The 16,661-nt window shown below is 45.0% G+C and overlaps 1 protein-coding gene across 6 annotated transcripts in view; it reads left to right on the top strand.

Moving 5' to 3' along the window:
• Positions 1–5,102, top strand: part of NKTR (natural killer cell triggering receptor) — a 36,101-nt gene extending 30,999 nt beyond the window's left edge. For 5 of the 6 annotated variants that reach the window (XM_077936691.1, XM_077936690.1, XM_077936692.1 and 2 more), the window contains 4 exons: positions 967–1,062; positions 1,314–1,373; positions 1,703–1,807; positions 3,753–5,102. In XM_077936691.1, coding sequence (XP_077792817.1) covers positions 967–1,062; positions 1,314–1,373; positions 1,703–1,807; positions 3,753–3,831 — 340 coding nt within the window. In that variant the 3' untranslated portion in view covers positions 3,832–5,102. The remainder of the gene's footprint in view (positions 1–966; positions 1,063–1,313; positions 1,374–1,702; positions 1,808–3,752) is intronic. The other variant, XM_028751002.2, reaches the window with a different exon arrangement.
• The last annotated feature ends 11,559 nt before the right edge of the window (positions 5,103–16,661 follow it).

Below are 16,661 nucleotides of genomic sequence, written 5' to 3'. Positions count from 1 at the left end.
GCACACAAACACTCAGTTGCCTGTATTTCTTTCATGAAATGATGGCGAAGAATAAAACATAACAATTGGTAAAGGTTGAGGGATTCCCTGACCATTAGGTCCAGTCGCGGACGACTTTGGGGTTGCGGCGCTCATCTCGCTTTACTGGCCGAGGGAGCCGGCGTACAGTTTCCGGGTCATGTGGCCAGCATGACTAAGCCGCTTCTGGTGAACCAGAACAGCGCACGGAAACGCCGTATACCTTCCCGCTAGAGGTATTTATTTATCTACTTGCACTTTGACGTGCTTTCGAACTGCTAGGTTGGCAGGAGCAGGGATCAGCAAGTCCTAGGCTCTGGTTTAACCCACAGTGCCACCCGCGTCTCAACAATTGTTAGTAAAAACAATTAAATCGTTCAGAAAACTAGAACCTGCAAAAAACCGAAACCATGTCAGCATTGTAGGTATCCGCGCTGTTGTTGTTTAGTCGTTTTAGTCATGTTCGACTCTCCGTAACCCCATGAACCAGAGCATGCTTTGGAAACTCCCCCCTTCTTCTCAAAGCTGCTCCTTTTTTTATGTCCATGGAGTTTTCTTCGCAAAAGACTGGAGTGGATTGCCAGTTTCTTCTCCAGGTGGATCACATTTAGTCTAAACTCTCCGCTGTGACCTGCCCGTCTTGGGTGGCCCTGCACGGCATAGCTCATAGCTTCTCTGAGTTATTCAAGCCCCTTCGCCACGACAAGGCAGTGATCCATGAAGGGGAGGTATCTGCGTAGGCTTGTGCAAACAAAAATGTTTTTAGCATGTGTCGAAAAGAGTGCAGTGAAGGCTCCTTCCTGATACCCATAGGCTATGTCAATGTTCCTTGCTCAATGGGGCTAGCCTATTGGTCACTATGTGCTCTGAAAACCATAAAACGAAACCCTGTGATTAGCTGGGCCTTACTTTGCACAGCTTTTAAGTATATGCACTTGAAATCTCTAGGTCACGGAGTTACACACGAAGCCGGAGCAGAGGATGGTACAGCAGAGGCCACTCAAGAAGTCGAAGTAGTTCTTACGACAGTTGCAGGAGTCACAGGTTAGTACCAGCGAAAGGGAAGGGGAAGTGCTGGAGAGAAGAGAATAAATTCCTGCAAAAATCTGCTTGAAGCCTCGTTTGGTTTCTTACCAGAGGCACTCTGTAGATTTAGTATGGTTTAAAAATAAACACATATTTTGTCACTTGGGGAAATAGTTATAACTGGCTTTAATGCAAAATAAGCAAGCACAATACCGGGACATCTTTCTTACAGTTTAAAAATGTCATGTCGTTCTTTTCTTGTTTAATAGTCGCACTTATAGTAGAAGTCGATCCAGAAGCAGCTCTTACGATCACCACAGTCGATCAAGGTATGCTAAGAGATCATTTTTTAAATATGACTCCAGTATATACAGCAAATTTAAATGATGCATTGATAATAAGGTGCTGTGGCTTACTTTTCTAAACAGGCTTATTTTACTCCAAAATTGAAAGAGAGTAATGGAAACATAGCTGCACTGAATGGGTGCCTTTTATAGATTTTTTTTCATTTGAGTTTAGTTTTTAATTCTCTAGCATATTGTATTTAATCCAGATATATTTTCTGTGAATAAGAAAGCTTTGATGCCTCTTAAGTTTATTGAGGGAGATTCAGTGTTAAACAAAGTAAGTCATTGCTTGGTTTTTTCACCCATAAAAGCAGATCCTATACCTATGACAGTTACTACAGCAGGAGCCGTAGCCGAAGTAGAAGCAAAAGGAGTGACAGTTACCACAGATCTCGCAGTTATGACAGACGGTCCAGGTATGTGGTTTTTGGCAGCTAGATTGAGGAACTTACTATAGACAAATGCAAATGACATTTGCCTCTCACCTTCTCTGTTCGAACTACTTGTGCCCCTAGCAGTAATGCGAATCGTTTACGAATCTTGTGCAGTTGCCAAAATTCCACAAAAATAGGAGCGACCCAAGGGCTCCAAACATAATTATTACAGTGGTGCCTCGCAAGACGGAAAACCCGCTAGATGAAAGGGTTTTCCGTTTGCGATGCGCTTCGCAAGACGAATTTCCCTATGGGCTTGCTTTGCAAGACAAAAACGTCTTGCGAGTCTCGCCATTTCCCCCCCGCTTCCCCCCCCCTTTTTCAAAGCCGCTAAGCCACTAATAGCCTTTTAGCAGCTAAGCCGCTAAGCCTTTAATAGCCGCTAAACCGCTAATAGCGCTAATCCGCTTAGCCGCTAATGGGGTTGCTTCGCAAGACGAAAAAACCGCTAGACGAAGAGAATCGCGGAATGGATTCTTTTCGTCTTACGAGGCACCACTGTATATAAAACAAAACAATATAAATCAGAGTACAGTAAAATATTAAATGTCCAAAACCATTAACAGTAGAGCAGTAGAGCAAAAGTAAAGTGCCAAGGCAACATAGCTACCCAATACCAAATGCCTGGTAGTGCCACAACTTGTGTGCCACTGCGGAAAAGTTCTGTGTCCCGTGCAATCTTCAGCTACACGTGTGACAACAGCAGAACACAAAACAAGATCATTTCTAATTACCTTAGCAGGCGAGCTGTTTCCTATTAGAAGAGGTGTTCCTTGACACCTGAACTCAAGTCATTTAGGGCTTTGACGGTAATAAGCGCCTCAGACTGTACCCAAAAACTAGTAATGTGATTACATGTTCCACTGTGAAGCCAGTGTGATCACATATTCCAGTGACAACAGTTTGAAGTGTCCAAACACTTCACACTTCAGAATGCCTCACCTAGTAGAGCGTATTACAAGTAAACACTCTGGATCTGACCAAGGCTTGTGCAACAGTGGCCAGATCTACTTTCTCCAGAAACCATAGTGGTGGAAGGGTCCTTCTAGCTACAACTACCACGTTGCACCCCAGGGGATCCCAGGCTACACACGTGATCAAAATAGCCAAAACAGATCAACTCTCCTATTGAACAAAGACACGTCTGTCTTGTCTCAATTAGATTTCAGTTTGTTAGCTCACATCTAATCCATAACTGATTCAGAACTTACTCTGCCTCACTGGACTCATAGAAGAACAAAGAACTAGGTTATTACATTTGATTTTTATTGGTAGCTAGTACACACAGCAACATACCTTTGGTGACGAGCTGTTGAACTTGAGAGGTGACACAAGTGTCTCTTCATAGTCTGTCTAAATGCTTCTGAGAACACCTGATCACTGCTTTTTATTCCCAGTAGTGGTCCTGATGTGTAGTTTTCCATTAACAACCTTGATAAGTGTTAGATCTCATTATGGTGCCAACGCATCAGCTTTCCACCACATTGCCTGAAAAGGTGTAATTGCCCTATGTTTGGGTGTTGAAGAAAATCAATATTTTAAAAATTGTCCCTTCTTACTCTCTTACGCCAGGCTTTTTGTTCTGTTACCTCTTTTTTATGATGCTTTGAATCAAAGTAGGTGTTGGCTGTGTACCACGTTAGGTGGTAGGTTCAAAATTGGCAAAAGGCAACCTGGGTGGGGGAATCCTGAAATATACTTCTAATTAGTGTAGTTGAGCTTTCATCCATTTGAGAGTTTGAGAAAATCCATGCTTGAAATAAGCTTTTGGCGGGGCCGGGAAAGCATATTTAACATAATGAAATGTATTTCATTTCTTTGCCATGCCACTCGGCTCGCAGTGGGGACTGCTGCAGAATTTTGTACTTGAAAATGTGACACTTCAGCGGTGTAGACCTTCACTTGTGTCTTGGCTTTTTCCCCCTAGATCCTACGGCTCAGACAGTGAAAGTGACCGCAGTTATTCTAACAACCGAAGCCCCAGTGAAAGCAGCAGATACAGCTGAAAGCCATAACCATTGGAAATACGGATTGTATTTAACAGGGGTTTTCCCCCATCAGTACTGTGCAGACCCCTTTTTCTCAGTATTCCCAAGTAAAACTGACAGATGCCTAGTGAGGTGAGGCCTTAACAACTTCTGAGCACAACTTTTTCATATGCCGTCTTCTGAATCCTGGAGTTAGATTTATCAATCATGAGAGATTGGGATTTGCAGATATCCTTATGTATTGAGAGAGGCCTGATGTGTCAGAATTACCTCTTGGGACTAACAAATGGCTTCTAGCCTTTTCTCAAAAATACGCTGGCAGCCATGAGACTGTGAAGGAGGAGGAGGAGAATACTGTTCCAAGACTACCTTCTTTGTAGTTATCTAAAAAGCTTGTATTATTTCAGTGGTGACCTGGTATAAGCCTTTACACGAGCGGAGGTGGATAAAAATATTTAACACAGGTATTTCTGTCTTTCTGCAGTACAGTATGTAATACTTAGGTTCAGGTGCAAAGCTTCACAGCCCTTTCTTGGAAAAAGTAAAAAAATGTATAAAGGTGTATGTTAAGCCTCAAAAGATGGTAGTCTAGAGTTCTATTTCAATTCTGTATCCATGCTATAAGAATGTAGGAATAATGTTGCACCCTGGATTTGTAAAAGCTGACCCAAAAAGCCTTTGACATTCTTAGTCATGTCTTTGAACACTGGGAATAGTTTCAGTGGGGACTTTCTGACCACCCACCCTTCAGTGAATGAGACTTGTACAAGATAATTTGGTGTTTGATTTTTCCCACTGGCTTCAGAATACCACCAGGTATTTATACTGTTAAGATTTTATACTGTAGCAAAGGAAGACATGGGAGTTCATTTCAGTGTTCAGCACCAAAAAGAGTCTCAATAGTGACAGCAAACTATTTGTAAATGGGTTTACAAACACTCATTTTCAATTCAAAAGCACTGTATTTCTTCCAGTGCTTTGATTCAGCAGTTAAAGAATTGTTTGTAAATGAACATTTCAGTGTAAACAAATTTTCATATGAAATAGCGATGTTTTCTAACAGCAGAACTAGCCCTTCTGATAACTGGGTGTGACAGCAGAGGGGGAAATGCTGTCTGTAACTGTAGTCGTGATACTGAATTTAACTTTCTATTATTTTGAAATGCTGTACATTTCTTAAATGTTATCAAATCCAGATTTTTTTTTGTCAAGAGCTAACAGCTGTACATTTGAAAATGTGATTCTTCCCCCCCCCTCCATTGCAATTAAAAATATAAATCATTTAAGTATATTGGATATTGGTTATTCGGTGCTCATGCAAACCTGGGTTGATAGAACTGAGATTGTTTTCAAGCTTTTTCGACTTACAGAGATTGGGTTACATCATTTATTTAATTCAGTCATTTAATTCAAACCAACTATTTAATATATTTAAATAATAAAAATAATTGTCAATTTGGCCTATATGTCAATGGCAAAACAACTATTTTATTTATTATTTTGTAGGCTGCAAATGTGTTTTAATTGCTATAAATCCCTATACTAATACTCATGTTGAGCATACTGAAAAGGACTGTATCTAATTGTCCCAGTTAGCCTCCACGTATCTTGAGCAATCACTGAGCATAGTGTTGCTTCTCGCTGTAATAAAGTTGAATGCATCCAACCATTATCTGCAAGACTTAGCTCAGTGCAGATCCTGGGAGCTCGCGAACAGACCTCACAAACGGGGGTGTTTGTGAGGGCATTTAGCAGGGGAGGCCCAGATTTCTATCTCTTGGTGTGCATAGGACCAGAGACAAGGAGGGCGTGGGGTCTACTGTAGTGACCTGTAACACCTGTGTCATGTTTGTCAATCTGCCAGAGAACAAGCAACAGTACACTTGTAGCAAGTGCAAGCTAGTTGTCTTGCTAGAAGAGAAGGTGCAGCAACTTGAGGCCTGCCTAGCCCACACCTCAAGCAACAGGACAACCTACAGTTACTTGATAGAGCTCAGTTGGCTGAGATTGGGGGCACCCAATCTATCTTGGTGCTCAGAGTGGAGAAAGATTGTCCATTGCAAGAGTCTAACCGCTGGAGGAATGTGATGCACAGAAGTAGGATCAGGCCCACGGGCCTTAGTTTGCCTACCCATGTCTTAGAAGCAACATAAGGATATGTGGTCAGAAGGGAAATGGGGAGACTCCCAGGATTTTTGCCTGTAACTGAATGCACCAAAGGTGTGCTTTAGATCCTAGCCCTTCATCATGAGATCTCGGGGTGCTTCACAGGATAAAATGCAAGATGCAAACACAAGTAAATAATTAAAACAGCTAAACGCTACCAGCAGATTCCAATCTTCTTGTCCTTCCGAGTACCCACTGTTTCCCCTTTGCTAGATCTAGTAATCCTGCTATCAGCGGCTGTCATCCTCCAACAGCAAGCTAGATAAGGAACCACACTACAGTATAAGCAACCGCACTGGAAAGGCAGAGCTGTTTTATATGCCATGTGGAACAGGATGTTAGGCCAAGGTGGTCGAATTCTGGTGGTACCACTTCGGTCCCCAGCTGGAGGGTTGTATTTTTGAATGCTCCCATGCCTGTAGTAAAGCACCAACATCGGAAAATGAGGTTCGTCTAGCCCAGGAGTGGGGAACCTGTGGCCTTACGAAATTGTTAGACTCCTGAGTCTCATCAACCCCAGTCAGCATGGCTCCAAACCTTTTCTTAATGTGCTAGATGATTGCAGTTGGTGCTTTTTTAAATGATAATAAAAACTGCAGAAGTAAAAAATGCCACCACAATCTGGCCTGAACGCCAGGTTTTCCAAGTTCTCAGCTGATGTTTACAAGCACAGTGTGGCAGAACTTTAAGCTTTCAGCCAGGGTTCCACATGGTTGGCTTGCTTTAATAATTCTGCACCACACCTGGTTGCCTTAGTCATTTGCTCTTTTATTCTGAATGTAGCCTGGTGGATCCGATCGTGAGGGTGGAAAAATGTGAATGCTCCATATGGCACGTCCCTCATTCTCCAAAGCACTTCTCAAATCCGTTGAAAGCTTCTGCCCGCAAATGAAATATTCAGTGTGGATTTGAACAAGCCTTGTTATGCTGTTCAATAACCAAGCAGCACTGTACAATGTCTCATCTGCATTTGTTTGTTGAGGTTTGGGGCCTTTCTGCTTTTCCCAAGAGCAGCCCATACGCTAGCTGAAACTATTTAACATGCATTCTCCTTCCCAGAGTGGTTATGTGGACAGCCTGTATGGTGTAAGTGTTCAAGAGTGCTTGGACAAGGTCCAAGGAAACCCAGATTAAAATCCCAACTCAGGCACAAAACTTCCTGGGCGACCTTGGGCCAAATGCCATTTCTCAACACATCTCAGGGATGTTTTGCATGCAATAGATCCCAGGTTCAGTCCCTGGCATCTTAAAGTAGGATTGGGAAAGATTCTTATCTGAATCTTAGAGGTAGCCGCCTGTCAGCGTACAGCAGGGGTGAGGAGCTTGTGTCCCTCCAGATATTGCTGGATTACAATGCCACAATGCCTTCCACATATGCTGCGTCAGGAAGATTTTGGGCATCACGTGGCAGGACAGAGTCTCAAACACAGATGTGCTCCCGAAAGCCCACATTCCCAGCATGTTTGCACTCCTCTCTCAGTGACACCTATGTTGGCTTGGTCATGTTCACAGAATGGAAGACGGCAGGATCCCCCAAGGATGTGCTTTATGGGGAGCTGGCTTCGGGCACCAGGCCCATTGGCAGACCAACTCTGTTTAACATAGATGTATTCAAATGTATAGGACGTGGGTGGCGCTGTGGGTTAAACCACAGTGCCTAGGACTTGCCGATCAGAAGGTCAGCGGTTCGAATCCCCGCGATGGCGTGAGCTCCCGTTGCTCTGTCCCAGCTCCTGCCCACCTAGCAGTTCGAAAGCACAAAGTGCAAGTAGATAAATAGGTACCACTCCAGCGGGAAGGTAAACGGCGTTTCCATGCGCTGTTCTGTTTCGCCAGAAGCAGCTTAGTCATGCTGGCCACATGACCCAAAAGCTGTACGCCGGTTCCCTCGGCCAATAAAGCGAGATGAGCGCCGCAACCCCAGAGTTGGTCACGACTGGACCTAATGGTCAGGGGTCCCTTTACCTTTACTGCAAATGTGATGAGAGGACTGGCAACTTCATCCCCGCCATGTGGGAATCCCTTGCAGACGACCGCAGTGCCTGGAGACAAGACAGTCAGGTTGTGTATCCATAGCGGTGATGTCAGAATTCCTGCTCCATGATTGCAGTCATGGGATTTTTGTCTATCACATGACGGTGTATGTTTTGACTCCACAGAGTGGGAAGTGACGGAGACAGGATGTTTGTGTTACTGTGTTCCGTGAAGTGGGACTATTGGCCTTTGTTCTTTTTCTCTTTGCTTTCTGATGCTAGACAGAGAGGGAGCCATGCTGCAGTGCTCCGTGTGTGTTTATATGTAAATAAAGTAGATTAGCCAAAACGCTGAGTTGCTGAGGTCTGTTACGCATGCTGCAAAGACTCTGCGGATCCCTAAGTGTGCAGATGTCTGTTGGTCGCTGTGATGTTCGAGCAGAAGAAAGCTTTTGAAGCTCCCGAACGATTGACCAGGAGGGAGAGAACATGCCAGTCGGGCATGTGTCTCTGCCATGGTCCTACTCGAGAGTAGGACGAGCTCCTGACAGTGACTAGAGGATGAATTGCCGCTGGGAGGAGCGTAGAGAAGAAATGCCATGGTGCATTTCATTCTGCCCCAACTGCAACAAAACCTGTCTCTCCCATATAGACCTCTAAAATCACACCAGGAGCTCTAACTTCAATGGTTTGATGGATGCCAGTGACTCTCTCATCCTTCAGTATTTGTGAAGCTGTCTAGATCAGGCCCATAGCCTGTGGGGAGGGATTGCAGGCAGAGGAGCTCACGGCAGACCACGTTGCTTGCCTGAAAAAATATGTGTCCTTTTTTAAAAAAACCACGCACAGTATGCTTGCATGAGGTATGCATGTAATCACCAACAAACTAACCAGAAAGTGGAACAGTCCCATCTCCTTGCACCTTTAGGGAGCCTCGAAAGAACGGAGTGTGCCGTAAGAAGTAAATAAAATTCCCTGTGAGATCAAAGTGCCTCCCTTGCCCACAGGCGAAGGTGCTGCTCTCGTCTTCTGCCTTCCCATCACCTGCTGTAATTGTGCTGGGTCTGTGTGTCTTGGATATCGGCAGTTTCGCAAGCATAGATAATAAGGATTTGGGAAAATAAATTAGGCAGGGGAGGGAGCTCTGGAACTTGTGTTCGCTTCTATGACAATGTCTTGGCTGCGTTACCTGGAGCCTGCTGTTTCCAGCAACTGATTGGTACATCTCCGTATAGCTGCCAAAAGTAATGTGTACAGTAACTAGGATGCAGGCTGTTGTTTTTCCTGAATGTGGGAAACGAAAGGAAACTCCTTACATGATTGTTTTATCTGTTGTGAGCAAAGGGTGGCTTTCATGCAGGCAATTGCTTTATTGTGCTAGGAGTGCTCAATTATGGAGAGTTCCCAGTAGCATGTGTGTTGCTTAGAAAAGGCATTGTCCTCCGTGCTTCACCTCCAATATTCTTCTCGATTAGGAGACTAGTAAAAGGAAGTGGCTGGAGGGACAAACCAAATCAAATCCCCTCTCTCTCCTCTGCTGCCTCTGGGTAGTAGAGTGGCCGCCTTTCTTTAAAGGTTGCCTGGCGCAGGTCAGGCCTGGAGAATATAAATAAAAATATAATAAAATAATTTTTATACCCCGCCCTCCCCATCCAAGACCGGGCTCAGGGCGGCAAACACCCGATATAAAAACAAATGGATTGAAGTACAACTTAAAAACAAGATTAAAATACAACATTAAAACAATAAAACATTAAAATACAGCCTCATTTCAATGGAAACTCAAATCAAAAACTTTTTGGGGGATGAAAACTTCAAGTCTTCACCAAGGCTAACATGGTTGTTGTTGTTGTTGTTTAGTCGTGTCCGACTCTTCGTGACTCTATGGACCAGAGCACGCCAGGCACTTCTGTCTTCCACTGCCTCCCACTGTTTAGTCAAACTCATGCTGGTAGCTTCGAGAACACTATCCAACCATCTCGTCCTCTGTCGTTCTCTTCTCCTTGTGCCCTCCATCTTTCCCAACATCAGGGTCTTTTCCAGGGAGTCTTCTCTTCTCATGAGGTGGCCAAAGTATTGGAGCCTCAGCTTCAGGATCTGTCCTTCCAGTGAGCACTCAGGGCTGATTTCCTTCAGAATGGAGAGGTTTGATCTTCTTGCAGTCCATGGGACTCTCAAGAGTCTCCTCCAGCACCATAATTCAAAAGCATCCATTCTTTGGCGATCAGCCTTCTTTATCGTCCAGCTCTCACTTCCGTACATCACTACTGGGAAAACCATAGCTTGAACTATACGGACCTTTGTTGGCAAAGTGATGTCTCTGCTTTTTAAGATGCTGTCTAGGTTTGTCATTGCTTTTCTCCCAAGAAGCAGGCGTCTTTTAATTTTGTGTCTGCTGTCACCATCTGCAGTGATCATGGAGCCCAAGAAAGTAAAATCTCTCACTGCCTCCATTTCTTCCCCTTCTATTTGCCAGGAGGTGATGGGACCAGTGGCCATGATCTTCGGTTTTTTGATGTTGAGCTTCAGACCATATTTTGCACTCTCCTCTTTCACCCTCATTAAAAGGTTCTTTAATTCCTCCTCACTTTCTGCCATCAAGGTTGTGTCATCTGCATATCTGAGGTTGTTGATGTGGAACATGCAGCCTCCCAAATGTTATTGTACTCCATTTCCAGTCAGCATTTATTTATTCTTACCTGTTTTGTTGCATTTCTACCCCACCATTTTCACCAAGGAGCTCAAGGTAGAGCACATAGTTCTCCCCCGCTCCTCATTTAATCCCCACAACAACCCTGTGAGGTAGGTCAGCCCAGGGCTACCCAGTGAGCTTCATGGCCTAGTGGAGAATTGAACCCTGGTCTCCCAGGTGGAGTTAGGGATGGTGAGAGTCACAGTCCAACAACATCCAAATACCACCAGGTTCCACATCCTTGAGCTACACCACGGCTAGGCAAACTAAGGCCCGGGGGCCGGATCCGGCCCAATCACCTTTTAAATCCGGCCCACGGACGGTCTGGGAATCAGCGTGTTTTTACACAAGTAGAATGTGTCCTTTTAGTTAAAATGCATCCCTGGGTTATTTGTGGGGCCTGCCTGTTTTTATATGAGTAGAATGTGTGCTTTTATTTAAAATGCACCTCTGGGTTATTTGTGGGTCATAGGAATTCGTTCATTTATTTTTTTCAAAATATACAATATATTCAAAAATATACAAATATATTCAAAATATATTTTTCAAAATATAGTCCAGCCCCCCACAAGGTCTGAGGGACAGTGGACCAGCCCCCTGCTGAAAAAGTTTGCTGACCCCTGGGCTACACCATCTCTTTCCAGCTAACCTTTCAATCTGTGATTTCCTTGCCCCTCAAGCATGGGACCTGTGTGGTTTCATAACGCCAGCCAAACTGGCAATTTCCCCTTGCTTTGTGTGGGGGTGCCTTGTGGACATTCTGTTTTTGTTCCCTGAGTGGCTGCCAGCTAGAGCGTTGGCAAACATTATATGCCACACCACGGGTTCAGCCGATCTGTGTCAAATGCTTAACCGCCACGAGTGCAATGCAATAGAGAACGATGATGCCCAACGAATGCGTGGCATGTGCCCGTAAATATTTAGGGCAGGCTATGGCCTGTTCAGACAAAACTGGTTCCTCTGGATGATTCTGCGGGAGGAATTGGGAAGAGGAAACAGCCCATGGCCTCTCTTGCTCAGAGACATCTAAAAGCAGCGCACACTGATTACATCATCAGCATGTGACAGAACCTGGAGACCCCTGGGCAGGCCTATCAAGTTACGCAGAGGGTATTGCGGAATTACATAACCTCCAAGATTTCTCTGATGAAAATAGGCATGTCCTGTTCCATTATTATTATTATTATTATTATTATTATTATTATTATTATTATTATTAATGCCCCAGCCACTCTGAGCAACTTTCAACATATATAAAACTATAATTAAACATTAAACATCAAAAAGCTTCCCTATACAGAGCTGCCTTCAGATGTCTTCTAAAGCAGGCATAGGCAAACTCGGCCCTCCAGATGTTTTGGGACTACAATTCCCATCATCCCTGACCACCGGGCCTGTTAGCTAGGGATGATGGGAGTTGTAGTCCCAAAACATCTGGAGGGCCGAGTTTGCCTATGCCTGTTCTAAAAGTTGTATATCTCCTTGGCTCAGGGAGGGTTTCTGAAATACTTTCCCCCTCAAATCAGAAAAGCCTGCCTTCTCTGTGTTTGGACAGGCGGTCAGGAGGTCCATTCTGATCCAACAGATCAGTAGGGATGGGGAAGAAATCCAATTTGCTCACTTTCAAAGGTGAATCTAGCTAATTTGCACTTCCCAGAACAACGCATAAAGCGAAACACAGCCATCTTTCAAAGAGCAGACTTCCCTGAAATTTGCAACGCAGTTCTCCAGTCAAGTAATTGGTATAAAAAATGCATATATACTAAAGTGAAGCATGTGTAGAAATGTTTACTAAATTTTGCCCAGTGTTAAACCTTTTTGCAAAGCTATTTGCCCAATACAACACATTTGGGGTGTTATTTTTACTAGTGCACCAAAAACGTATCATACTGGGGAAATTGCTTTGCAAACACGATTGCGTCAGGCAAAGCTGCATACAAAAAAATATGTCTTATCTGGAGAAACTTGCACAAAATGAGTGATGATGATGATTGCAAACCGATGTGGAAAATGAGGAGCTGAATTTAGGATTAGGAAAACGAGAAAGTGAATTTGACAGGTTGGCCCATCCCTAGTCATCAGAAGGGAATCTCCAGATCCACAACAATATCGTATTTGCATACTGTGCCATAAGCACTCTCTGATTTTTTGTTTCCAATGCCCACGGAAGTTTTGACAGCGGCAGGTCATGAGGCTGGCTGGCTTCCCTGCCAAGTATTTAGAAGAACTATAGTTTGTTTCTTTACTCTTTTTTAAAAAATTGAGACAGGCATCTGAAAAGCTGGTGGAGCTTTTCAGCCCCCGAGGAAAGACAACAAGGAGAGAATTTTAAGCGTGGGGAGGTGGAAACGGGAGGCAGGCTAAATACCGGGCTTGTGTCAAATGCCTTTGCAGAGGGCAGCAAACATCTGGAACGGGTTACTGCACAAGGCAGCTGAAGCTGAATGGAAATGAGGACCAGATGTCCAGCAGTCCTGTTTATGGATGGACAGCGATTCCAAAGTGCTCAGTACTGACCTCTGACGGGGCTGTGCAGAGGGTGAATTAAGACCTATCTGGTGGGAAGGGGCTGGGGAAAGTGGTTTACGAGGTCTACTGCAAAATCATACAGCTACCCCCACCCTAAAAAACCCCCACCAGTTTGGAGGAAGCTGTCATCTAGCAATCGAGGCACCCTGACCTATAAAGATGGCAGACATGACCCAGTTGTTTAAGACCTGCAGCCTCTGAAACAACAGAGTCACCCTCATGCACACAGTTACTCATCCTGCAAATGGCTGTATGAGCAGATTTTGCAAAAGGCGATTCTCCAGGAGAGGCAGTGGACCTCCAGCCCTCCAGCAGATGCATAGCTGTCAACTTACAGATTTGAAAATAAGGGACCAGCAGCCTCAAAAATAAGGGATCAGCAGCCAAAATAAGGGATTTTCCAAGCACAGGTATGTTCAACTTCTGAGCCCCTCTGAGCCAAAGGCAGAAAGCCCAACCAGCAGCCAAACGAAGCCTCAAGCGGTGGTTCCCACAGCGCAGCAACCCGGCAAAGGGGATGCAGCAAGGAAAACCACCGTCACCTCTCCGCTGGGAAGCGCTGAGCAAAGGTGAGTCCCCAGGCAACGCGGCCGATTTGATCGGCACAAGGCATGCAAGCTCCACCCCCCAGTCGTTCTTAGACTCCTTATTGGGTGAGCAACGCAGCCAAGCAACACAGTTGAAGCCTCCCTCCTCCCTGGCCGGCAGGGAGGGAGGGGGAGGAGCTGCTTCCTTTGAAACCCGGGAAATTTAAGGGACATCATCAACAAGGGACAGCAGCGGGACACAGCACTGGGATAAGGGACTTTCCCGCCAAATAAGGGACGGTTGACAGCTATGAGCAGATGTTGGGCTCTCATCAGGGATGACAGGAGTTGTAGTCCGGCAATTGTATGCAAGGACAGCCCTGGCTAGAATGTTATCATTCTTCCAGCCACCTTGTCCTGGGCCTGCCTGGCTTTTATTTTTAAGTATTGTTTATTATCATTAGACTAGCTGGGTTTCCATTGTATCATATGTTGAAAACTCTCTCTCTCTCTCTCTCTCTCTCTCTCTCTCTCTCTCTCACTCACACACACACACACACACACACACACACACTGTTGTCTCCCCCCAAAGTCCAGCCACATACATTATGATTCAGAAATCGGGCAAATGTCCTGGAAAACCAGCAACAGAGGTTAAATAGTGCCAAACAAAATGCCTTTTTAAAAGCTCCAAAACTCAAAAATTCCTCAGTAACTTTGGGGTTTGTCGGGGGGGGGGGAGCTCAACAGTTGGGGGGGTTCCCTATAAAATGTTCAGCTCCTTTCAGTGTGTCCTGGTTTTTCCTTTTTGAAATATAGCAACCCTTTTAAACGCAGTGTAAGGTAGTCTCTATGGGAGTATATTGTATTTAATTATGGGGTATCAGAGTTTGTAGGGGGCTAAACAGGCTGGGATAGCAGGCTTGTTGGTTTTGAATGTCTGATGTAGATTTTTTCAGTTTTGTTGTTCTGTATGGGACAATGACAATAAAGATTATCGTATCCTAGTGTGTGCTGGCTGTGCTGCCCCCAGTCAGATTACCTGTGTTTCCCCACCCACCCACAAAGGACACCAGCCACCCTAGCTCCAGATAAATTTCTGCAGTCCATATGAAACTCCCATTCAACAAACAGGCTATTATGGGGGTTGGGGGCACAGTGCAGCCCTGGTTAGAAGACAGCCAAAACGTCCTCCAGTCCACCCTACCACACAAAAGGGGGGGTTTGTCTCCCACACAACAGGAAAAAGCAACCAGCCCTCCATCGGCAAGCCAAGTTCAGTGGGAGCAAGCGCCAGACATCCGTGTCTGCCTCTGCAAAAAAAATAGTCATACCTCATGTTACGTTTGCTTCAGGTTGCGCATTTTCAGGTTGCGTCCCGCGGCGACCCAGAAGTACCGGAAAGGGCTACTTCTGGGTTTTGCTGCTTGCGCATGCTCAGACGCACAAAATGACATAATGCGCATGCACGGAAGTGGTGAATCACGACACGTGCACTTGCAGACTTGCAGACGTGCAGACATGGGTTGCATTCTGCTCCTGTTGTGAACGGGCCTCCGGAACGGATCCTGTTCGCAACCAGAGGTACCACTGTAAATAAATGTGGACCTGAACAGGCTTTTCACGTGCAACCCGACTACTTCCATGCTGACTCAGTCGCAAGCCCTGCACACCCCTGGGCTTCCTCTTAGGTTAAATGTGCAAGGCATGCTCTTGCAGCCTTAAGAGCGGCTGAGCTTTCCCATCCAGGCACGAAATAAAAGGAGCGAGCCAGGGCCAGATTTAGGTTTGATGAGGCCCTAAGCTACTGAAGGTAATGGGGCCCTTTATATGCCCAGCTGTCCTTTGTCAACAACAAATTGTCGCTGTTTTTGTGTGTGTTGAATATATGCTATATGGTAATTTATGGCCCCAATAGGTATCTCAAGCCATTTGCACGTAACAAAATATGTATTTTATCAAAGTAATCGTTGAACAGAAATACCATTAAGAAGAAGCATACAGTGGTACCTCACGTTAAGTACTTAATTCGTTCCGGAGGTCTGTTCTTAACCTGAAACTGTTCTTAACCTGAAGCACCACTTTAGCTAATGGGGCCTCCCACTGCTGCCGCTGCGCGATTTCTGTTCTCATCCTGAAGCAAAGTTCTTAACCCAAGGTAATATATCTGAGTTAGCGGAGTCTGTAACCTGAAGCGTCTGTAACCTGAAGCGTACGTAACCCCAAGTAGCACTTGGTGAAATACAGCCCTGTTTAGGGAAGCTTTTAATGTTTGATGCATTATTGTATTTTAATATTTTGTTGGAAGCTGCCCAGAGTGGCTGGGGAAGCCCGGCTAGATGGGTGGGGTAATAATAATAATAATAATAATAATAATAATAATAATAATAATAATAATATACAATTAAGAAGGAGTATATTAATAGTGAAATAATTATTAAGTTCTAACTTAAAATGATTGGGGCCCATTACTTACAATCATAGGAGCCTACACAACACAAAACACTGTTGCTGTATGTAGGTTTTATTTTATTTGTTTTTTAGCTTATATTTTGGAAATGCACATCCAGGTGTGTTTTTTCCTTTAAATGTTTTTGCCCCCCCCCCCCCCCAGTGAGTGCAGCACTAAGCTATAGCATAGCTGTCAACTTTCCCCTTTTCTTGCAAGGAATCCTATTCGGAACAAGGGAATTTCCCTTAAAAGGGGGGGAAACGTTGACAGCTATGTGCTATAGCTTGTTTAGCTTATACATAAATCCGGCCCTGGAAGGGGCAGCCACCCCTTTGCAGGCGGGCTATTTGCTTGGGTGGGAGCGCGCCTTGCAAAAGTCCCTTTAAATTGGAGCGAGAGAGAGGGAGGGAGGCAAGGTCCGCGCGCAGGCGCACGGGAGGCGGCGCCTCCAATCAGCTGGGCCCGGCTTCTGGCATTGGCAGCGCGCTGCCAGGCTCGCCTGCCTCTTC

The sequence above is a fragment of the Podarcis muralis genome, chromosome 12 (assembly GCF_964188315.1).
Source record: "Podarcis muralis chromosome 12, rPodMur119.hap1.1, whole genome shotgun sequence".
Lineage (NCBI taxonomy): Eukaryota > Metazoa > Chordata > Lepidosauria > Squamata > Lacertidae > Podarcis > Podarcis muralis.
The sequence above is the reverse complement of the archived record's forward strand: the minus strand, read 5'-3'. Positions and strand labels throughout refer to the sequence as shown.